The sequence below is a fragment of the Pogoniulus pusillus genome, unplaced genomic scaffold (genome assembly GCF_015220805.1).
Source record: "Pogoniulus pusillus isolate bPogPus1 unplaced genomic scaffold, bPogPus1.pri scaffold_143_arrow_ctg1, whole genome shotgun sequence".
Lineage (NCBI taxonomy): Eukaryota > Metazoa > Chordata > Aves > Piciformes > Lybiidae > Pogoniulus > Pogoniulus pusillus.
Window position 1 is genome coordinate 51,599 of NW_026974578.1, and position 23,345 is coordinate 74,943.

Below are 23,345 nucleotides of genomic sequence, written 5' to 3' on the forward strand. Positions count from 1 at the left end.
CTCTGGGCGGGACTTCCTGTCCGGGCCGAGCTCCGCTGCCGCTCGCCGCCAGGCTCCGTTCCGGGGCCTCCGCCGCAGGCTCTGAGCTCCGCGGGGCCGCAGGAGCCTGCCGGGGCCGGCGGTCGGCAGCGTCCGGAGCGCGGAGCTCTGCCTCGGCCTCGGCTCTGCCTCCCCTCCGGGTGCCAGGTGGGGAGGGGGCAGCGGAACCCACGGAGGCTGTGTCCTGGAGTTGGGGAGGGGTCCCGTGGGGTCCCGGGGACACGTGCGTGGGGTCCTGGGGGGTGCAGGTTTGTGCGGTAGCAGTGTGGGGGGGTGCGGGGCAGCCTCTGCGTGGCTGTTGCGTGGGTGAGGGGCGTGAGCGTAGCGCTGGGGGTGCGAGAGGCTATGGGGGGGTTGTGAGCGTGGGGAGCTGCGTGGGGGCCCTGGGCAGGCTGTGGGTGTCTGTGTGTGGGTGTGGGGAGCTGTGGGTGTCTGTGTGTGAGTGTGGGGAGCTGCGTGGGGGCCGTGGGCAGGCTGTGGGTGTCTGTGTGTGGGTGTGGGGAGCTGCGTGGGGGCCGTGGGCAGGCTGTGGGTGTCTGTGTGTGAGTGTGGGGAGCTGCGTGGGGGCGTGGCCAGGCTGTGGGTGTCTGTGTGTGGGTGTGGGGAGCTGCGTGGGGCCGTGGGCAGGCTGTGGGTGTCTGTGTGTGGGTGTGGGGAGCTGCGTGGGGCCGTGGGCAGGCTGTGGGTGTCTGTGTGTGAGTGTGGGCAGCTGCTGGCACCTGCCGGTCCTGAGCGGTCGGGCGGGTCCGTGCTGCCTGTGCCCTCGGCGCCTCTGCACCCTCGGCCCCGTGCTGGGAGCAGGATGTGCACAGCTGGCCAGAGGAGCAGGGATCCAGATGTGCCTCGCAGCCACGGGAGGGGCACCTGCGGCGCGCCCGCGCCCGGCGGCCATCGGCGCCGCGGAGCCGTAGCTGCGTTTGGAGCTGGCAGAGATGCCCTGAGCCACAGGCTCCTGCCGCGGTGTGAGAAGGAGCAGCAGGGCAGGCTCTGCCCCCACAGATAAGCAGAGCCCTGATGTGCCCCTGCCCCCCAGGGGGCTGCCCTTGTGCCCAGGGGTCTCCAGGCCCTCACCATGCTGGAGTCGCTCTCTGATTGCCAGGAGCCCCTGGCTGGGGTCTGCCTCTGCTGCCTGAGTCTGGATCCTTTCCCCTCACTCCCTGGCTGGGATCTGCCTCTGCTGCCTGAGTCTGGATCCTTTCCCCTCACTCCCTGGCTGGGATCTGCCTCTGCTGCCTGAGTCTGGATCCTTGCACCTCACTCCCTGGCTGGGCTCTGCCTTTGCTGCCTGAGTCTGGATCCTTGCACCTCACTCCCTGGCTGGGATCTGCCTCTGTTGCCTGAGTCTGAATCCTTGCACCTCACTCCCTAATTCCCACAACTCCTCCTTTTGTTCTGAGGCTCAGGCAGGGCCCTTCACAGAGAGGTCACAACCACTGCACCTGAGGCACAGCTCACCCAGGGGAGCCAGGGGCAGAGGTTGTCTGCCTCCTCTCCCCAGAAGCCTGGGGAGAATCCAACCTCAGCAGCTGCCGAGACAGAGTTCCCTGGAAGCCTTTGCATGATAGAATCAGGCAGGTTGGAAGAGAGCTCCAAGCTCGCCCAGCCCAACCTAGCACCCAGCCCTGCCCAACCAACCAGACCATGGCACTAAGTGCCCCAGCCAGGCTTGGCTTCAGCACCTCCAGCCACGGCCACTCCACCACCTCCCTGGGCAGCCCATTCCAATGCCAATCACTCTCTCTGCCAACAACTTCCTCCCAACAACTATCCTTGACCTGCCCTGGCACAGCTTGAGGCTGTGTCCCCTTGCCTGGCAGCAGAGCCCAACCCCACCTGGCTACAGCCTCCCTTAAGGGAGTTGCAGACAGCAATGAGCCCTGCCCTGAGCCTCCTCTTCTGCAGGCTGCACACCCCCAGCTCCCTGGGGCCCTGTCTGGCTCTGTGGCCAGCCCCCACAAGTCAGGTGGCAATAACTTTGTGAGTGAGCACTTAAAAGCCTCTTTGCAGCTCCCCATTGCCTCCTGCTGTAAGCAGAAGCTGCTCCTTGGGTCCCTGTAGTGGGCAAGAGGTGCATTGACCGCGAGTGGGATTGGGCTGCAGGAATCTTCTCTGCCAGTTCAGTTCCTGTTTGTGTACATTTTGCTGGTGGTGCCCTGCAAAATGCTTTCCATCCCCGTGCCAGAACCTGAATATCATTAAAGATCAGTGGGGGGGTGGGTGGGGGGGCAGAGTTCTGAATATCAGAATTAATAATATTGATTTTGGGGGGAAAATAGAATCTGGCATTAATTAATGTCCCCTTCATGGCACTGGCTCAGCTCTACTGCCTCCTGCCTGAGCCAGGAGAGAGCAAAGGGCACAGCCTGGGGCAGGAAGCTGCCAGCAGCAGCAGCACAGGGCTGGCAGGCAGGAGGGATGGGAGTGCTCCATAAGGACCAGGGTGTCTCAGCCCCCACCCCCCAGCGCTGGCACCTGGGGGTCTCTGCACAGGTGTTAGAGATCTGAGCCCATAATCATGGAAAGAAGGGGGTGGGGGGAGGGGTTCTGAAGGCTGCCCTCCATTTTTTGCCCCAGCTGAATGTTGGTTGTTGGGAGCTGTCAGGGGCTGTGTTGAGCCAGGAATGGGTTTGAGCTGCTGGGGTCAGGTGCTTCCATCTTGCCTAACAGTGATTCCCCCCCCACCAGCATGGCCTCACAGAAGGACCCAGACAGGAGCTGGGAGAAGACGCAGCCAGAGAGCAAGATGGCAAAGTGCAGCCCCGAGAAAGAGGGGGAGACAGAGGTTGGCAGCCATGAGGAGAATGATGACTATGATGATGATGAGGAGTATGAGGAGGATGATGATGAGAGTGAAGATGACCAGGATGAGGGAGCGCAGGAGGAGGACGGGTACATGGCAGCCCCTTCTGTGCCACTCAAGCAGCTGATTCCGTGCCCCGAGTGCGGGCTGAGCTTCCCACCTGGCTTGGAGCCAGCGAGGCACCGCTGCCCCCACCCTCGTACACGACCCTTCAGCTGCGCTGCCTGCGGCGAGAGCTTCAAAACGAGTTCCAGACTCGTTAGCCATTGCCGGTCCCACAGGGCCACGAAGCCCTTCAGCTGCGCTGACTGCGGCCAGACCTTCACCAAGCACTTCAACCTGACTGTGCACCGCCGAACCCACACCGGTGAGAAGCCCTTCAGCTGCGCTGACTGCGGCCAGGGCTTCACCAAGCTTTGCAACCTGACTGTGCACCGCCGAACCCACACCGGTGAGAAGCCCTTCAGCTGCGCCGACTGCGGCAAGAGTTTCACCCAGAAGTCTGCCCTCGCCCAGCACCACAGTGTCCACAGCACTGAGAAGTGCTACAGCTGCAGGGACTGTGGCAAGAGCTTCAAACACGTCTCGAAGCTCACCATCCACCGCCGCATCCATACCGGAGAGAGGCTGTTCCCCTGTGCCGTCTGCGGCAGGAACTTCACCACGAGCTCCCAATTCATCCAGCACCAACTCATCCACAGCGGTGAGAGGCCCTACAGCTGCCCCGACTGCGGCAAGAGCTTCAGCTGCAGCTCCACCCTGACCTACCACCGCCGTGTCCACACTGGCGAGAAGCCCTTCGCCTGCTCTGACTGCGGCAAGACCTTCACCCGCGGCTCCACCCTCACTGCGCACCGTCGCATCCACACTGGTGAGAAGCCCTACGCATGCTCTGACTGCGGCAAGACCTTCTGCTTCAGCTCTGCCCTCGCCCAGCACCGTCGTGTCCACACTGGCGAGAAGCCCTTCTCCTGCTCTGACTGCGGCAAGAGCTTCACCCACAGCTCTGCCCTCACCCAGCACCGTCGCGTTCACACCGGCGAGAAGCCCTACGCCTGCTCTGACTGCGGCAAGACCTTCAGCTTCAGCTCCGCCCTCACCCAGCACTGTCGCGTCCACACCGGCGAGAAGCCCTACGCCTGCTCTGACTGCGGCAAGAGCTTCACCTGGAGCTCTACCCTCGCTGTGCACCATCGCGTCCACACTGGCGAGAAGCCTTTCACCTGCCCTGACTGCGGCAAGACCTTCGCCCACAGCTCTGCCCTCACCCAGCACCGTCGCGTTCACACCGGTGAGAAGCCTTTCACCTGCCCTGACTGCGGCCAGAGCTTCACCCAGCGAGGCAGCCTCACTTATCACCACCATACCCACACTGGTGACTGACCCACGCTGCAGGGGAAGCCCAAATAGCCCCACCCTGGCTCCGTTTTGTGCTCCCCCACCCTGGGAAGGCCTTTCCAGCAGATTGAACAACAACAACAAAAAAAATCACTTCTTTTTCACCTGCATTCCCCAGAGCCTGAGGCCTGCAGTAGGAGCAGACAGCTCCTGCCCTTCTGAGCACCAGTGAGTGCTGGTGAGCATAATGATGGTGCTGAGTCAGCACGGCCAGAGCTGCCACTGGAGCTGGGCTGAGCTGTGCAGGGCTCTCCCCCAATTCTTTGTGTCTCCTTAGAGTGAAAAAACCAAAAAAGCAAACTTCTCTCTCCATTGCCCACTTGTGCCAATAAAACCCCAAAGCAACCCAAATCCTCTCTTGGGGCTTTTAGTTTAGACCTTCCTGCCCATGGGGCCCAAAGGTTGAAGCCCATTTGTCCCCTAGGAATGGGGCTGGAGCTCTCTGCCCATTTCAGGGAGGTCAAAGTGAGGTTCTTGGAAGAGAGAGTTTTGCTGAGGGTGGTCGGGGGGGGCGGGGAGGGGGAGGTCTGGTTTGGATCATCAAGGGATTGGTTTTGGGGGTGTTTTTGAGGGGGGAATCTCAGGGAGGTCTTTGGAAATGCGTGGAAAGCTTTTGTCAGGTTTCCACTAAGAGGCTCTGCTGCTTCCCAGCAGGCCCAGGGAATGTTTTGGTGAGGAGGATTAGCTCACAGGCTGCGACAGGGACCCAGTGCTGGTGTCTTTGTCAGCCAGGCCCAGACACAACCCAACCGCTCTGTCCTGCCAGCCACTGAGACTGGATTCTTCCCAGGCTCCTGGGGAGAGGAGGCAGACACTCTCTGGCCTTGTCTCCTGCCTCCTCTGGACCATCTGTGTATCTCCAGGACCTCTGGCCTCAGCAGCAGCTGTTCAGGTGCAGGCAGGATGTCTCACCACGCGCGGTCTCAGCTGGCTGTGGAGGCATTTAGAGTCTGTCCCTGGGAAAGAGTGGAGTTTCCAGGCAGACCACGAGGCAGTAACCTATGGCAGCAGGCATGGATAGAGTGGCACAGCGTGGCAGAGCGTGGCAGAGCGTGGCAGAGGGCACTGTGTTTACCTGCATATCTCTTTCATCAGCGTGGCCCAAGATGAGTTGCCCTTTGGCCACAGGATAGCCAATCAGGACGGCAGTCAGCCAAGCCTGGCCATGTTAGGCAAAGCCATAGGCTTGCTTTACCTAAATCTGGGCAAAGCAGAGGCCTTGCACGAGGCAGGCAGGAGCTGAGTGTGGGGGGGGGGGAGGGTTTGGATGCTCCCCCCCCAAGCCCACGCTCAGCCAGCTCTGGGAACTGAATGAAGCTTTACAGGTACAGCTCAGCTCAATGTACCAGCAGGGACAGACACAAGGCAAAAGGTCACACAGACACACAGCAGCCCCCCCAGACACCTCAGTCCCCAGCAGGGGCCCCCAGCTGCCCTTCCACCCCTCTCAAACTCACCCCAGTCCCAAGGAAGAATGGAGGTTCGGCCGGGGGGGAGCAAAGGGGATGAGTCAGAGAGGCTGGGGAGAGAGATGCAGCTCAGAGCTCCCAGGCAGAAGTGCCTTATCTGTGCTTGGGGTCTTCTTCTTGTGCCTCTCAGCAAGCCTAGGAGTGAAGCAGACATCAGCACCAGGTCTCTCTCGCAGCCTCTGAGCTGATCCTGCTCACCAGAGCCTTCCAGCGAGCTTCAGGCTGCCTTAGCCCAGCTGTTGCCTTGTGCCCCGAGGAAGAATGGAGGTCAGCTGGGGGGGGGGGGGGGGTTAGGAAGCAAAGTGGAGAGCCTGAGGGAGAGGTTAGAGAGAGAGATGCAGCCCAGAGCTCGGGCAGAGAGCGACTCCCTTAGCGGTGCCTGGATCCTTGCTCTTGTACCTCTCAGCAAGCCTAGGAGTGAAGCAGGCATCGGCGCCGCTTCCCTCTCGCAGCCTCTGAGCTGATCCTGCTCACCTGAACACCACAACCAGCTTCAAACCAGCACTTGGGCTTAGGGGAGGGTCAGGGTTAGTGTCCTGAGGATTCAGGTCAGGGAGAGGGTTAGGAGCTGGGTTAAGGTTAGGCTTAGGCTTAGGGTTATGGTCCAGGTTAGGTTCAGGGTTTGAGTTGGGTGTTAGGATTGGAGTTAAGGGTGGGGTTAAGGTTGCATTTAATGTAAGAGTTAGGGTCCTGGTTAGGGTTAGGGTCCTGGTTAGGATTGGGGTCCTGGTTAGGATTAGGTTTAGGGTCCCAGTTAGGATTAGGGTCCTGGTTGGGGTTAGGGTTAGGGTCCTGGTTAGGCTTCTGGTTAGGCTCTTGGTTAGGATTAGGGTCCTGGTTGGGGTTAGGGTCCTGGTTAGGCTCTTGGTCAGGATTAGGGTCCTGGTTGGGGTTAGGCTCCTGCTTAGAATTAGGATCCTGGTTAGGATTAGGGTCCCAGTTAGGGTTAGGCTCCTGGTTAGGCTCTTGGTTAGGATTAGGGTCCTGGTTGGGGTTAGGCTCCTGGTTAGGATTAGGTTTAGGCTCCTGGTTAGGCTCCTGGTTAGGATTAGGGTCCTGGTTGGGGTTAGGCTCCTGGTTAGGATGAGGGTAGTGCCTTGGGACCGGGGTCCGAGTTGGGGTTCCAGGGTCAGGGCACTTTGCCCCTGCCCCCCTGTCGCTGCCCCCCCAGAGCCCAGCCCTGGGGCTCTGTGCCAGAGCTCAGCGCCAGAGCTGGGTCCAGCTGCAGCAGCCTGAGCTGCCTGCGGCTCTGTCGCTGTCCCACAGCAGCTCTGCCCTCGTCCTCTGCCAGGGACCTCTCCTCCCTCCCTCCCCGGGGAACCAGGCCCCCGCCAGCCGCTCTGGGCTGCTCCTCTCTATGGTTACAGCAGCCCAGCTCCTCCAGCCCCCTTGGGTCTCCCCCCAGTGTCCTTCTGCTCACCCTCCCGGGGCCACACCTCAGTCACTGCCTGCCCCCATAGGTGTGGCTGCCACAAGTGGGGGTCTCAGGGAGCCAGGACCCCTCTCCCCAAATCCCCACCCCCATCAATGTGTGCTGGGGGGAGGGTGGGGAAGGCCAAGATCCAGACCTCCCCCTCCCCACCCTGCAGTGCCCCACACCTATTGGGGCATCCTGAAGACCACCAGCCCCCCCCCCCCCCGCCCCACATGTTGGGGGTCACCAAGCGGCAGCTCCACAACTGCTTCCCCTCTACCTCCTAAAGTGCCTTTCCCCTGCCCCTTCCTCTCCCTCCCCCCCACCTCCTCCACCCTCCCTCTCCCCTCCCATCTCTCCCTCTCCTCTCTTTGCCCCTCCCCTCTTTTTACTTTCTCCCTTCTACCTCTCTCCCCTTCTCCCCCTCTTCCTTCTCTCCCCCTCCCTTCTTCTCTCCCTCCCCCCTCCCCTGCTCTCTCCCTCTCCCCTCCCCCCCCCTCCCCCTCCCTCTCCCCCTCCCCCATTCCATTTTTTAAATATTTTTTACTCCAAAAAAAGTTTTTTAATTGTTCAAAATTCCACAAAAACGACAAAGACTGCACCGGGGGGGGGGGGGAGGAGGGGGGGGAGGGAGGGAGGGAGGGGGCGGAGGAGAGAGGGCAAGGAGGGGCCAGGGGGGGGCAGCTCCCCCCCCCCCATTTCACTATAATACACTTGTGGGCGGGGGGGGGGGATGGGGGAGGGGAGAGGCTGCCCCCCCCCGCGGTGGGGACTGTACAGGGGTGGGGGTGGGGGAGAGGGGCGGGGGGGGGAGGGGCAGGGGATACAAAACTTCCTCCAGCAACAAGTAAAAAAAAAAGGATCCCAACCCCCCCAACGTGTCCCTCCCCCCCCCCCAATCCTGCCCCCCCAATCCCATCAGGTGTGGGGGGGGTGGGGGGTGGGGCTAGAACCCCCCTCCCCCACCCTCCTCTCTCTGCCTTCTCCCCACACTTTGTGTCCCTCCCTCCCTCCTCCCTCCCCAGTTCCCAACTCGGATCCCAAACCCTCCCCCACCCCCTCTCCCCCCCCTCAGTTCCATCCCTGCTCCCCCCCCCCCCATGGGCTGGGCGGGGCTGGGGGGAGGCCTTCACTGCCCCTCCCCCTCCCCTCTCCCCTCCATGGGCTGGGCGGGGCTGGGGGGAGGCCTTCACTGCCCCTCGGCCTTGGGCTTCTTTGGAGCGGATTTCCTGGGGGGGGAAGGAAACAAATGTGGGAGGGGGCCCAGAGAGACCCCCCCCGGCCTCACAGCAACCCCCAGCCCCATAGCATCCCCCCCCAGCCCCATAGCATCCCCCCCAAGCCCCATAGCAACTCCCAGCCCCATAGCATCCCCCCCCAGCCCCACAGCATCTTCCCCCCAGCCCCATAGCATCTTTCCCCCAGCCCCACAGCAACCCCCAGCCCCACAGCATCTTCCCCCCCAGCCCCACAGCCACCCCCAGCCCCATAGCAACTCCCAGCCCCACAGCATCTTCCCCCCCAGCCCCATAGCCACCCCCAGCCCCATAGCAACTCCCAGCCCCATAGCATCTTCCCCCCAGCCCCACAGCATCTTCCCCCCCAGCCCCACAACTCACCCCTGGCCCCCAGCATCCTCCAGCCCCGCAGCAACCCCCCCCAGCTCCTCGCCCTTCCTCCAGCCCCACAGCTCCCTCTGTGACCCCCACCCCAGCCCCCCCCGGGTGCCCCCAGCCCCACTCACAGCTCAGGGGAGCCGAGGGGGCGCTTGCTGGGGGCCTTGGCCACGGCTCCCTCCTTGCTGGACTCTGGAGGGGGCAAAGAAAAGGCTTTCAGGGACCCCCCCAGCCTGGCCCCACAAGTGTGGGGCAGCTGCAGCCCCTCCCCACCAGCCGTGGGGCAGCCCCACACGGCTCCTGCCAAGGTGGCACTGCCAGGGGAGGCTCCCCCGGGGGGCAGCAGCACAGGAACCTTCCCCCCCACCCCCACCACACACCCAGGCAGGGGCAGCCCCACGGCGCCCCCCGAGTGCGGGGCAGGTCTCCAGGGTGCCCCCCAGGTGTGGGGCAGGGCTCTGGTGCCAATCCTGAGCCTCGCAGTGCCCCACAGCGCCCCCTGAGCCCAGGCCAGTGTCGGTGCCCACCTTGCAGCCACCAGACCTTGCTGCCAGGGCCATAACCCCTGGCACTGCTGCTGCTGGCATCACCTCTTACCCTCCTCTAGTGCCAACCCCGAGCCCCACCCAGCTCCACAGCGCCTCCTAGGTGCAGGGCAGGGTCAGTGCCCACCTTGCAGCCACCGCACCTGGGTGGCAGGGCTGTAGCCCTTGGCACTGCTGCTGCCTGCAGCACCTCCTGCCTGTCTCTGGTGCCAACCCCTGGGCAGGGGCAGGTCGGTGCCCACCTTGCAGCCACCGCACCTGGGTGGCAGGGCCGTAGCCCTTGGCACTGCTGCTGCCTGCAGCACCTCCTGCCTGTCTCTGGTGCCAACCCCTGGGCAGGGGCAGGGTCAGGTCGGTGCCCACCTTGCAGCCACCGCACCTGGGTGGCAGGGCCGTAGCCCTTGGCACTGCTGCTGCCTGCAGCACCTCCTGCCTGTCTCTGGTGCCAACCCCTGGGCAGGGGCAGGGTCAGGTCGGTGCCCACCTTGCAGCCACCGCACCTGGGTGGCAGGGCCGTAGCCCTTGTCGTTGCGCGCAGCGATGCGGAAGATGATGGCAGGCTTGGTGGTGTAGTCGATGTGGGCACTGTGCAGGCTGCTGGCCTGCACCAGGCAGGAGGGGCTGGGCCCGCAGTACACCCTCATGAACGCCAGCTGGCCCGGGGGGCCCCCCCGTGGGGGGTCTGTGCCCCCCGAGCTGCCAGGGGAGGTGCCAGGGGTGGCCCCCTGGATGGCCAAGTAGACAGAGTACTCCACGATGCGCCCCGAGGTCACCGAGGGAGGCTCCCAGGTCAGGTGGGCACCGTCTGGGCTCTGTGGGCAGGGGGGGCAAGGGAGGGGCAGAGGTTGGGCAGGAGTTAGCCAATGGGAGAGAGGGGTGGGTGAGGGGTGGACAGGGTTGGGTAACGGTGGGCAAGGGTTGGCCAATAGGAGTCAGAGGTGGGTTGGGGTGGGTAGGGTTGGCCAATGCCAGTCAAAGGTGGGTCAGGGGTGGGCAAAGGCTGGCCAATGGTAGCCAGAGGTGGGTGGGGCTGGGCAAGGGCTGGCCAATGGTAGCCAGAGGTGGGTGGGGCTGGGCAAGGGCTGGCCAATGGTAGCCAGAGGTGGGTGGGGCTGGGCAAGGGCTGGCCAACGGTGCTCAGGGTGGGTGGGGCTGGGCGGGGCAGGGTGCCAGGGTACCTTGCTGATCTTGATGGCGCAGGGGGCGCCGGGGAAGCCTGGCAGGCAGGTCTTGAAGGCAGAGAGGTCGGAGAAGGGCCCTCGGCCGCAGGCGTTGAGTGCTGCCACCCGGAACTTGTAGGCAGTGCCAGGCTGCAGCTCCTGGCGCCGCAGCTGCGAGTGGTCAGGGACCCCTGAGCTGTCCTCCTGTGGGGGCATGGGGGGAGGGTGGGCACCGCGGGCGGGCACCGGCCAGGGCAGGCAGTGGAGAGGGCAGGATGGGCTCGAGGTGGTTGTGAGGGAGGTTGGAGGGGCAGGGGAGGGGCATGGGGAAAACCCAACCCAACTCAACTGAACCTAACCCAACCCAACCCAACCCAACTCAACTCAACATAACCCAACCCAACCCAACTCAACCCAACTCAATCCAACCCAACCCAACTCAATTGAACCTAACCCAACCCAACTCAACTCAACATAACCCAACCCAACCCAACTCAACCCAACTCAACTGAACCTAACCCAACCCAACCCAACTCAACCCAACTCAACTGAACCTAACCCAGCCCAACCCAACTCAACCCAACTCAATCCAACCCAACCCAACTCAATTGAACCTAACCCAACCCAACTCAACTCAACATAACCCAACCCAACCTAACTCAACCCAACTCAATCCAACTCAACCCAACCCAACTCAACCTAACCCAACCCAACCCAATTCAACCCAAATCAACCCAACTCAATCCAACCCAACCCAACTCAACCCAACCTAATCCAACTCAACCCAACCCAACTCAACCTAACCCAACCCAACCCAATCCAACCCAACCCAACTCAACCTAACCCAACCCAACCCAATTCAACCCAACCCATCCCAACTCAACCCAACTCAACCCAACCTAATCCAACTCAACCCAACTCAACCTAACCCAACCCAACCCAACTCAACCCAACCCAATCCAACTCAACCCACTCCATCCTAACCCAACCCCAGAGGCGCTGGCAGAGGCCAGGGTGGCCTGGTGCCCGGGCTGGTGCCACTCACGTCGGCAGGGGGCGCGTCGTCGGGCGGCAGGAAGTAGTGGGTGACCATCATGGTGGTGCCCTTGATGACGCCGACGTCGAACCATTGGTTCTCCTTCTTGGCCAAGCTCTTGGCTGGCTGTGCCACAGGGTCTGGCTTCTGCAGGGCGGGCACCAAGGTTGGCAGCCAGCCCCAAAAGGTGTCCCACTCGGCGTCCCCTCCCCCCTTGGTGGCTCCCTCCAGCCCCCCCCGGACTCACCACCGGAGCGTTCTCGATGCCGTTGGCCACCTCGGCCAGGGTGGTGGCAGCCTGGAGCTTGGCAGGGCTGGTGCCCACCATGGCCTGGGGGGCGACGAAGGCGCTGGAGGGGGCGAGGCCTGGGGGGGAGGAGAGGGTTGGAGAGTGGGGGAGGGGACCTGGGAGGTCTTCCCAACCCAATCCAACCTATCACAGCCAGCTCCACCCCACCTGGCTCAGCCAGACACAACCAAACCCAACCCAGCTTAACCCAACCCAAACAAACCCAACCCACCCAAACTCAACCCAGCCCAACCAAACCCAACCCAACCAGACCTAACTAAACCCAACCCATCTCAACCCATCTCAACCCAACCTAACCAAATCTAACTCAACCCAACGCACCCCAACCAAACCTAACTCAACCAAACCCAACCCAACCCAGCTCAACCCAACCCAACCAAACCCAACCCAACCCAGCTCAACCCAACCCAACCAAACCCAACCCAACCAGACCCAACTAAACCCAACCCAACCCAACCAGACCCAACCAAACCCAACCCAACCCAGCTCAACCCAACCCAACCAAACCCAACCCAACCCAACCAGACCCAACTAAACCCAACCCAACCCAACCAGACCCAACCAAACCCAACCCAACCCAGCTCAACCCAACCCAACCAAACCCAACCCAACCAGACCCAACTAAACCCAACCCAACCCACCCAATCCAGCTCAACCCAACCCACCCCACCCCGCCCCACCCCACCCTCCGGGTCCCCTCCTGCTGACCGTCCGTGGTGGCCGCGGTGGTGGTGGGCGCGGGGAGGTCCCCCAGGCCGTTGGCGTCGGCCGCGGGGTCGTTGAGGCTGTCTGCCGGGGCCAGGGCCTCAGTGGGCAGCTGGGGGGCGACCGCGGGCACCGGGGGGGCGCTGGGCAGGGCCGCGGCGGGGGCGGGCGGGGCAGGGGCCTCCTGCAGCTGCTGCTGCTGCTGGACCAGGGCCACCAGCTCCTGCTGGGTCAGCACGATGGGGATGGCGCCAGGGGGCGCCTCGGGGCCCTCGGGGCCCAGCGGGTCCAGCTCGGGGGCGGCGCTGGACTCGGGCGGCTCCAGCGGCTCCGCGGCGCCTGGGGGGGGAGGCTCCGCCTCAGCGCCGGGCACAGGCCACGCCCAGGGGGCACCGTGCCCACAGACCACACCCACCGTATCCAGGGACCACACCCACCGTGCTCAGGGACCCCACCCACCATGCTCAGGGACCACACCCACCATGATCAGGGACCACACCCACCGTGCTCAGGGACCACACCCACCGTATCCAGGGACCACACCCACCGTGCCCAGGGACCACACCCACCATGCTCAGGGACCACACCCACCGTGCTCAGGGACCACACCCACCGTATCCAGGGACCACACCCACCGTGCTCAGGGACCACACCCACCGTGCTCAGGGACCACACCCACCGTATCCAGGGACCACACCCACCGTGCTCAGGGACCCCACCCACCGTGCCCCCCCCCCCGCCCCTCACCCATGACCGCCTGCTGGGCTGCCTGCAGCACTGCCTGGATCGCCATGGCCTGGGCCTGAGCCTCCTCCGTGGCCGCCGCCTGCGCCGCAGCCTCTGCCGCCGCCGTCACCGCCAGCTCCTCGGGGGTCAGCCCCGGGACCCCCCCCCCGGCCCCCGCGGGGCCCCCCCCGCCCAGGGCAGGGCCTTCCACACCTCCTCCTCCTCCTCCTCCTCCTGTGCCGCCCCCCAGGGGGGTCTCAGCCATCAGCTCCGGGGGGGGGTCCCTCACTGCTCTCCCCTCCCCCTCCCCCCGCGGGGGTCTCCTCAGGGGGGTCCCCGGAGCCCCCCCCTGCAGGGGGCATCGCTGGGGGGGGTGGGGAGGAGGAGGTGGGCGGGGGAGGGGGTGGGGGAGGGGTGGGGGTGGAAGGAGGGGGCTGGGGGGGGGTGGTGGAGGGAGGGGGCTCGGGGGAGGGCTGGGGGTCCGCAGAGGGAGGGGCACTGCTGGGGGGGTCGGGGGGGGCTGGGGAGGCTTCAGTCAGCGAGGAGATGGCCTGGAGGGGAGGGGGAGCAGAGGTTGAGGGGGGGAGGGGAAATGGGGACCCCCCCTTCAGAAAGGGGGACCCCAAAGACTCTCCCCAAGAGATAGGAGCCCAAAGGCCCCCCAAAAATAATCGACCCTAAACCCCCCCCCAGAAACTGAGACCCCAAAGCCCCCCCCAAGAGAAGGGACCCCAAAGACCCCCCCCCAAAATGGGACCCCAAAGACCTCCCCCAAGAGAAGGGACCCCAAAGACCCCCCCCCAAAATGGGACCCCAAAGACCTCCCCCAAGAGAAGGGACCCCAAAGACCCCCCCCCAAAATGGGACCCCAAAGACCTCCCCCAAGAGAAGGGACCCCAAAGACCCCCCCCAGCACCTCCTGCCCTGCCCCCCCTCACTGCCCCCCCCCAGCACCCTTAGGACCCCTCCCATGGTGTCCCCAAGTTCCCCCCCAAGTTCCCCCCCCCCCAAGCGCCCCCTACCGGCAGGGCAGGGCCTGGCGTGGGCGTGGCCTGGGTGACGGTGGTGAGGGCGCGGGGGGGGGCCTGGGGGGCACCGCTGGGCCCCGGTGGGGGGGGGCTGGGGGTGCCAACCTCGCCCGGGGGGGGGGGCTCCTGCTCCCCTTGCCCATTGGCTGCTGCTGGAGGAGGCTCTGCAAGGGGTGGGGGGAGAGAGCTGTGACCCCCCCCAAATCCTCCTGCACCCCCCCAGACCCCCCCCACATAGCCCCCAGGACCCCACAAACCTCCACCCCCCCCCAGGCCCCCAAAGATGCCCCCTCAGGACCTCTCAGACCTCCCATCGAGGACCCCCCCCAAAGGCCCCCCCAAAGGCCCCTCCAACCCCCCCCAGAATCTCCCCCAGGATGCCCCCCCCCGCCAAATGCCCTGCCCCAACCCAACCCCCCCCGCCCCCCCAAGCCCCTCCCCCATGCACCTCCTCAGGCCCCTCCAACCCCCCCCATGATGCCCCCCCCAGGACCCCCCTCAAACCCCTCCCCCCCAATGCACCTCCAGGACCCCCAACCCCCACCCAGGACCCCTCCAATCTCCCCCTGCCCCTCCCCCCCCCGAATGCAAACCTCCAAACCCCGCCCCCTGCCCCACCCTGCCCCGCCCTGCCCCACCTTGGTCCGTGCCCATGCTGGCAGTGACGGTGGTGGCCGTGGGCGTGGTGCCAGTCTCGTGCGTCTCGCAGGGGGGGTTGGAGCAGGCCTGGGGGGGCGGGGCCAGGGGCGGGGCCTCAGGCTGCCCCCCCGGGGCGGGGCCTGGCACCGCTGCCAGCTGGGGGTGCCCCTCGGGGGCGGGGGGGGCAGGGGGGGCGGCGGCCTGCAGGGTGCCCACGGTGGTGGTGGTGGCAGTGTTGGTGGTGCCAGTCTCGTGGGTCTCGCAGGGGGGGTTGGCACAGGCCTGGGGGGGGGCCAGGCTGGCAGTGCCAGCTGCGGTGCCAGCCTGGTGGGGGTGGTCAGAGCAGGGCTGCTGCGGTGCTGCCAGCCTGGAGGTGGTGGTGGTGGCAGTGTTGGTGGTGCCAGTCTCGTGGGTCTCGCAGGGAGGGTTGGCACAGGCCTGTGGTGGTGCTGCCAGCCTGGTGCTGCTGGTGCCAGCTGTGGTGACTGTGTTGGTGGTGCCAGTCTCGTGGGTCTCACAGGGAGGGTTGGCACAGGGCTGCAATGCTACCAGGGTAGAGCTGCTGCTGGTGGTGCCCAGGGTGGTGGTGGTGCCCCCCAGAGGGGTTGCCCCCAGCTGGGTGGCAGAGGAGTTGCTGCCACTCGCTGCCAGCTGGGAGGGGTCACAGGGCTGGCACCCAGGGGCTGCCATGGTGGTGGTGGCAGTGTTGGTGGTGCCAGTCTCATGGGTCTCACAAGGAGGGTTGGCACAGGCCTGTGGTGGTGCTGCCAGCCTGGTGCTGCTGGTGCCAGCTGTGGTGACTGTGTTGGTGGTGCCAGTCTCGTGGGTCTCACAGGGGGGATTGGAGCAGGGCTGCAGCGGTGCCAGCCTGGCGCTGGTGGTGCCAATGTCGATGGTGCCAGCCTGGCAGGGGCTGTTGGCACAGGGCTGCGACGCCACCAGGGCGCTGGTGGTGCCCCCCAGGGGGGGTTGGTGCTGGTCACAAGGCTGGCACCCAGGGCCTGCCGTGGTAGTGGTGGCAGTGTTGGTGGTGCCAGTCTCGTGGGTCTCGCAGGGAGGGTTGGCACAGGCCTGGGGTGGTGCCAGCCTGGTGGTGCCAGCTGTGGTGACTGTGTTGGTGGTGCCAGTCTCGTGGGTCTCGCAGGGAGGGTTGGCACAGGCCTGTGGTGGTGCTGCCAGCCTGGTGCTGCTGGTGCCAGCTGTGGTGACTGTGTTGGTGGTGCCAGTCTCGTGGGTCTCGCAGGGAGGGTTGGCACAGGCCTGGGGTGGTGCCAGCCTGGTGCTGGTGGTGCCAGCTGTGGTGACTGTGTTGGTGGTGCCAGTCTCGTGGGTCTCACAGGGGGGGTTGGCACAGGCCTGTGGTGGTGGTGCCAGCCTGGTGCCAGCCTCACCGGCAGGGCTGGCACAGGGCTGTGGCGATGCCAGCGCCAGGGCCGGGGGGGAGCTGTCGGTGCCCTCCTGCTTGCCCCCTGCTGCCCCCCAGAGGCTGCTGCTGGGGGTGGTGCCCGCGGGGGTGCCCGGCGGGCACAGCCTGGGGGTCATGGTGGTGCCAGTGGCCGTGGTCTGGCGGGTGGGGCACGGGGGGGGCGCGGCGGGCGCGGGGGGGGTGGTGGTGGTGCCAGTCTCGTGGGTCTCGCAGGGGGGGTTGGAGCAGACCCTGCCCACGCTGGCGGTGCCAGCCGTGCCCGGCAGGCTGCCCGCGGCCCCCTCCTGGCCCTGGCACAGCAGCTGCAGCCCCCCCCCGCCCCCCAGGGTGCCCACCAGGCTGGTGGTGGCAGTGTTGGTGGTGCCAGTCTCGTGCGTCTCGCAGGGGGGGTTGGAGCAGACCAAGGTGACGGTGCCAGGGGTGCCCCCGGGGGTGCCCGCGGAGGGCTCCGGGGAGGGGTCGCTGGGCACAGGGGTGGGGCCCCCCCCGGCCCCGCCCCCCGTGCCAGGCTGCTCCCCGGTGGGCGATGCCAGGATGGACACAGGGAGGTCATGCCCGGGCTGGGCCTCGGCGCCGCTGGGCGTCGTGATCAGGGTCACCTGCGTGGGCTGCGGCACAGCCTGGCACGGGGGGGGGGGGCAGGGGGTGGGCATCAGGGCCCAGGGCACCGCTGGCACCCCCAGCCCCACATCTGCACCCAGCCAACACCCTGGCACCCCAAACGGCCCTGGCACCCCCAGCCCTGGCATCCCCAATCCCCTGCACCACCCATGCCCATCCCTGGCAGCCCCACCCATGGCACCCCCAATCCCCACCCTTGGCACCCTCAACCCCCCCATCCCCTGGCACCTCAATCCCCCACCCTTGGCACCCACCACACCTATCCCTGGCACCCCTAACCCCCATCCCTGGCACACCCAACCCCCACCCTGGCACCCCCCCATCCCTGGCACCCCCTGGCGCTCACCTGCACGCCCATGGCCGGGGCCGTGGCGGTGCCAGGGCTGTGGGCAGCTGCCACGGTGATGGGGGCAGGGTTGAGCACCTGGCTGGAGAGGGTGGCAATGGTGCCCAGGGTGGTGATGGGGGTGCCCAGCGTGGCGATGGTGCCCAGCGTGGTGATGGGGGTGCCCCCGGGGGGGCCCTGCCCGCCGCCCCCTGCCAGGCTGCTGGACACTGAGCCTGTCACCGTGCCCAGCGTGGGCACCCCTGCGGGCAGAGGCAGCGGTCAGGGGGCACAGCCCTGCCAGGCAGCAGGCCCTGGGGGCACCCCCTGGGGACACCCCCTGGTGCCACCAAACGGTGCCACACTGCTCTGGAGCCACCTCCAAGTGGCACCACCGTACCCCCCGTGGTGCCCCCCCCAGTGCCACCCCCCCCCTTACCCGTGGTGCCCTTCACCACCAGGGTGGTCACTGTGGGCTTGACGGCAGAGACAGCTCCGGGGGTCACCAGCCTGACCCCCCCCACGGGCACCGTGCGCAGGATGGTGCCAGGCTGCCCCGGGGCTCCCTTCAGCACCACCTGCAGGGGGCAGCACAGTCGGGCACAGCCTAAGGGGCCCCCTCGGGCCCCACATCAGAGACCCCTCCCCAGAGCCCCCTCTAGTGCCCCCCCAGAGCCCCCCCCACAGACCCCCCCCCCCCCCGGGCCCCCAGCTGGGGCTGCCTGCTGGCATCAGAGCCCCCCCAGGACCCCCCCGAGCCCCTCCCAAAGCTCCCCCCAGGACCCTCCCAGAGCCCCCCCCAAGCCCCTCCCAATGTCCCCCCCAGGACCCCCAGAGCCTCCCCTGAGCCCCTCCCAATGCCCCTCCTGGACCCCCCCCGGCCCCCCCCGGCCCTGACCTGCGTCACCCCCTGCTGGCCGTGGCCTGTGCCCAGCTTGGGCACAGCAGTGATGATCTTGGCAGGGGTGCCTGTGCCAGAGGTCATCACCTTGGTGGTGATGATGGTGATGGGGGACTTGATGCCAGGGCTGCTGGTGACACCTGCGGGCAGGGGGGGCTCAGGGCCTGGGGGGGGCACTGGCAGCCACTGTGCTGTGCCCCTGGGTGCCCTCAGTGCCCGCTGGGGGCGCTGTCAGTGCTGTGCTGTACCCTCAGTGCCCACTGGGGGCGCTGTTGGTGCTGTGCTGTGCCCCTGGGTGCCCTCAGTGCCCACTGGGGGCGCTGTTGGTGCCCTCAGTGCCTGCTGGGGGCACTGTTAGTGCCATGCAGTGCCCTCAGTGCCCACAGGAGGGCGCTGCCGGTGCTGGTAATGCCTTTAGTGCAGCACTGTTGGTGCTGCAGTGCCCTCTGTGCCCACAGGGGGGCGCTGTCAGTGCCATGCAGTGCCCTGAATGCCCTCTGGGGGCGCTGTCAGTGCCACGCAGTGCCCTCAGTGCCCTGTGGGGGCTCTGTCGGTGCCATGCAGTGCCCTCTGTGCCCACAGGGGGGCGCTGTCAGTGCCATGCAGTGCCCTCTGTGCCCACAGGGGGGCGCTGTCAGTGCCATGCAGTGCCCTCTGTGCCCACAGGGGGGCGCTGTCGGTGCCATGCAGTGGCCTCAGTGCCCTCTGGGGGCGCTGTCGGTGCCATGCAGTGGCCTCAGTGCCCTCTGGGGGCGCTGTCGGTGCCACGCCGTGCCCGGGGGCTCACCGGTGGCGCCAGGCTGGGTGATGATGGCAGACATGGGGATGGTCTTGATGATGGTGGTGGTGCCAGGCTTGGTGGTGCTGGGGGAGACGCTGGAGATGCCCAGGATGGTTGGCTTGGCCCCCCCCGCGCCCCCCCCGGCCTGGCTGCCAGTCAGGATGGTCGTTGGCTTCCCCTCCCCCGACGTCACCAGCTTCAGGATGGTGCCCGCGGGCAGGGGGCCCTTGGTCTGCGGGGGGGGGGACACAGGGGGGTGAGGGAGGGGGCACAGGGAGGGGGCACAGGGAGGGGGAAGGGGCATGGAGGGCACAGCAGGGGAGAGAGGGGGCAGAGGGGGTGAGGAGTGGGTACGAGGGGGAGAGGGAGGGGGAGCAGGGGGGGAGAGGGGCACAGGGAGGGGGCACAGGGAGGGGCACGGAGGGGGCACAGGGAGGAGGTTGGGGCCAAAGGACTGGAGACATCTGGGGGGGGGTTGGGGTCAGCAGGGGGTTATGGGGGGGGTCTGCGTGGCAGGGGGGGTCCGGGGGGGTCCCGGGGGGGGGTCCATGGCAGGAGGAAGTTACAGGGTGGGGGATGGGCAGCGGCAGAAGGTTACTGGGGGGGGTGGGGGGGCAGCAGGGGGTTATGGGGGGGGGGGCTGCGTGGCAGGGGGGGTCCGGGGGGGTCGGGGGGGTCCCGGGGGGGCGCGGGGGGGGCGCGGGGGGGCGCGGGGGGGCCGCACCTGTATGATCTGTGTGACAGGCCCCGAGGACGCCTGCCCTGTGACCGCAGAGCTCTGCACAGGTTTGGTCTGCACCACAGACATGACCTTGCCCAGGTTGGAGATCTGGGGGGGGGCAGGGGGGGTCAGGAAGGGGCTCCAGGACCACCCCCCCCCCCCCCCAGGACCCCCCCCAAATAAAACACCGCGGGGGGGGGGGGCAGGGGGATCGATCCCCCCCCCCAAAATAACTCTCAAAGGGAGACTCAGCCTGGCCCCAGAGCTGCTCCCCAGGGACCCCCCCAGGGACCCCCCCCAGTGCCCACCACAGTCCCCCCCACACCCACCCTGCCCCCTCAGTGCCCACTTTAGCCCCCCCCCATGCCCCCACCCTGCCCTCAGTGCCCACCTCAACCCCCCCACGCCCCCCCCCACCCCCTCAGTGCCTACCATACACCCCCCCACACCCCCACCCTGCCCCCTCCATGCCCACCTTAGCCCCTCCACGCCCCCACCCCACCCTCTCAGTGCCCTCAGTGCCCACCCCAGCCCCCACACCCCTCCCCATTCCCCTCAGTGCCCACCTTAGCCCCCCCCATACCCACTCAGCACCCACTTTACCCCCCCCACACACCCACTCAGTGCCCCCCCCCCCCCCCCGCGCCCCCCCTCACCAGGGCGCTGCCGCCGGGCACCGAGAGGGGGCTCTTGACCAGGGTGATGGTCTTGGTGACCCCCCCCACCACGGTGGTCACCACCTGTGCCTGCTGTGCCACCGTCACGGCCCCGGACTTGTGCACGGTGATGATTGGCCGCGAGGGGGCGCTGCAGGCCGGCGCCGGCCCCCCCCCGCCCCCCACCTGCGCCGCCGCCGACTTCAGCATCCGAGCCGCGGGCGTGGACACCTGCGGGGGCACGGGGGGCACGGGGGGGTGAGGGCAGCCCCGGGGGGGCACAGGATGGGGCAAAGAGCATCAGGACAGAGGGCACCAGGGTGGCACAGGAGGAGATAGGGAAGGGGCAGCCAGGGGGGGCACAGGGGGCAAGGAGGGGGCAGCCAGGGGGGCACAGGAGGAGGGAGGGAGTAGCAGCCAAGGGGCAAGGAGGGGGCAAGGGGCACCAGGATGGCACAGAGGAAGTAAGGAAGGGGCACAGGGGTAAGAAAGGGGCAGCCAGGGGGGCAGAGGAGAAGGGACATGGGAAAGGGGCAGCAAAGGGGCAAAAGGGGGCAAGAAAAGGGGCACCAGGGGGGCACAGGAGGAGATAGGGAGGAGGCAGCCAGGAGGGCACAGGGGGCACAGGAAGGGGCAGCCAGGGGGGCACAGGGGGCAAGGAGGGGGCAGCCAGGGGGGCAAAGGGTACCAGGGGGACAGGGGGCAGCAGGATGGCACAGTGGAAGATAGGGAGGGGGCAGCCAGGGGGGCACAGGAGGAAATAGGAAGGCGACAGTCAGGGAGCACCCAGGGGACAGGGCAGAGGGCACCCAGGGGGCAGGGAGGGGGCACTTAGGGAGCAGGAGGCACCAGGGGGGCACAGCAGAGGGCAGGAGGGGGGGCAGGAGGCGCCACGTGGGCAGTGCAAGGGGCAATGGGCACCTCCATGGGCACCTCCCTGGGCACTGGGGGGGTGGGGGCGGGCAGTTGGCCCCCCTGGCACTCACCATGACCGGGGACGATGCCACCTTGACGGTGGCAGGCAGGGAGGTGGCCCCGGGGGTGACTGCCACGGTCTTGACCAGGGTGGCACCGGCAGGGACGCTGAGCACGGTGGGCGCCGAGGCAGGAGGGATCTTCTGGGTGGCAGCGGCGGCCGCGGCCAGGGCAGCCATGCCACTCATCTGGGGGCTGCTGCCAATCACCTGCCGGGCACCAGCGCCACTTGGCACCCCCCTCGGACCCCCCCAAGGGGCTGCAGCCTGCCCTGTGCCAACCCTGTGCCACCCCCAATGGGCTGCAGCCTGCCCTGTGCCAACCCTGTGCCACCCCTGAGGGGGTGCAGCCTGCCCTGTGCCAACCCTGTATGCCTGTAGTCTCCCCTGTGAGCCATCCTGTGCCAACCCTGTGCCCCCCCAGCGTGCCAACAGGGCCCCCCCAGTGTGCCAACAGCCGGCCCTGTGCTCCCCCTGGTGCCAACAGCCCTCCCTGTGCCCCCACTGTGTGCCACCAGCCCCCCCGTGCCCCCCCCCCGAGCCAACAGCCCCCCCTGTGCCCCCCCCGTGTGCCAGCAGCCCCCCCGTGCTCACCGTGCCCGCCGTGCCCTGGCTGGGCACCACCATGCGCACTCCGGCTGGCAGCGATGCCACTGTCACCGGGGCCTTGCCCGGGGTCGCCGCCGACCGCACGGTCACCAGGGGGGGCCCCGTGCCTGGGGCAGGGCCACTCACCTTCAGCACGGCTGGCACGCCTGGGGGCAGCGGGCACAGCTCAGGCACCGCTCGGGGCACCACTGCTGCCCTCTGCTGCCCACTGCTGCCCACTGCTGCCCACTGCTGCCCACTGCTGCCCACTGCTGCCCATTGCTGCCCTCTGCTGCCCATTGCTGCCCTCTGCTGCCCACTGCTGCCCTCTGCTGCCCATTGCTGCCCTCTGCTGCCCATTGCCTCCCACTGCTGCCCTCTGCTGCCCACTGCTGCCCATTGCTGCCCATTGCCTCCCACTGCTGCCCTCTGCTGCCCATTGCCTCCTACTGCTGCCCACTGCTGCCCACTGCTGCCCTCTGCTGCCCATTGCCTCCCACTGCTGCCCTCTGCTGCCCACTGCTGCCCATTGCCTCCCACTGCTGCCCTCTGCTGCCCTCTGCCACCCACTGCTGCCCTCTGCCTCCCTCTGCCACCCCTGACCCCGACCTTGCTGTCCTCAGTGCCCCCAAACCCCCCCAGTCCCCTCCCCCACTGCTCCCCTCAACCCCCCCCAGCCCCCCCCCCCCACTCCTTCCTCCTCTGCCCCCACCCCTCCCCCACCGCTCCCCCACCCCCAAGCCCCCAGCCCCCAGCCCCCCCCCGCTCTCACCGGCCCTGCCTGCGCCCATGGCTGCCGCTCCTGCCGCCGCTGCCTGCGCCGTGGCCCCGCCCGCGGGCAGGACCTGCAGTGCCGCTCCCGCGGTGCCGCCGCCGCCGCTAGGGGCGCCCGAGGGCACCGCCGCCGCCACCGCCCCCAGCGCGGCCCCCGCGGCCGGCACCGGCAGCGCCACAGCCGCCGCCGAGGGGGGAGGGGTGGGCTGGGGGGCGGGGGCAGGGGGCGGGGGGGGAGGGGGCGGCAGCAGAGTGAGCCCCAGGGGCTGGGGGGGAGGCTGCTGGGCGTGGGGGAGGCGGCGGCAGGGGAGGGGGAGGAGGAGGAGGAGGAGGTGGCAGCAGAGGCGGTGGCGGAGGAGCAGGGCGGGGCGGGCGGGGCGGCGGCGGCCGGGGCGGGGCTGCGGGGGGCGTTGGCCGGCAGGGCGGGGCCGGGCGTGGCCGGCGCGGGCAGGGGCGGGGCCGGGATCTCGTACTTCTGCAGCTGCAGCAGGTAGGAGTCGGCCGTGGGCACCGCCCCCCAGCTCACCTCCAGCGACGTCGTGTTGGCGCGGACCAGCTGCACTCGCGCCGGCGCCGGGGGGCGCTCTGCGGGCACGGGGGGGTCAGGGGGGGCACCGGGGGGGGTGGGAAGTGGGGGGGGGAGGGGCTGGCACTGCAGCAGGGGCACAAGGAAGGGGCTGGTACTGGGGGGGG

General features: G+C 67.4%; 2 protein-coding genes across 2 annotated transcripts; one reads left to right on the plus strand and one right to left on the minus strand.

Annotated features, from left to right (window-relative positions):
- Nucleotides 1–32: 32 nt before the first annotated feature.
- Nucleotides 33–4,313, plus strand: LOC135173931 (gastrula zinc finger protein XlCGF26.1-like). Its single transcript, XM_064141144.1, has 2 exons — nt 33–186; nt 2,725–4,313. Exon 2 carries the CDS (start codon nt 2,726–2,728, stop codon nt 4,220–4,222), a length of 1,497 nt encoding a protein of 498 aa, XP_063997214.1. The 5' UTR covers nt 33–186; nt 2,725; the 3' UTR covers nt 4,223–4,313.
- Nucleotides 4,314–8,211: 3,898 nt separating this feature from the next.
- Nucleotides 8,212–23,237, minus strand: LOC135173930 (host cell factor 1-like; the record flags this gene model as incomplete). Its single annotated transcript, XM_064141143.1, is given in 21 exon segments — nt 8,212–8,349; nt 8,865–8,928; nt 9,766–10,093; nt 10,460–10,645; nt 11,487–11,624; nt 11,725–11,843; nt 12,496–12,831; nt 13,240–13,484; nt 13,486–13,769; nt 14,241–14,410; nt 14,885–16,931; nt 17,279–17,520; nt 17,697–17,835; nt 18,156–18,298; nt 18,946–19,171; nt 19,664–19,768; nt 20,317–20,547; nt 21,303–21,500; nt 21,885–22,045; nt 22,651–22,858; nt 22,999–23,237. Coding segments are annotated over 21 exon segments (5,849 nt in total), but the record flags the coding sequence as incomplete, so codon positions are not given.
- Between the last annotated feature and the right edge of the window lie 108 nt (nt 23,238–23,345).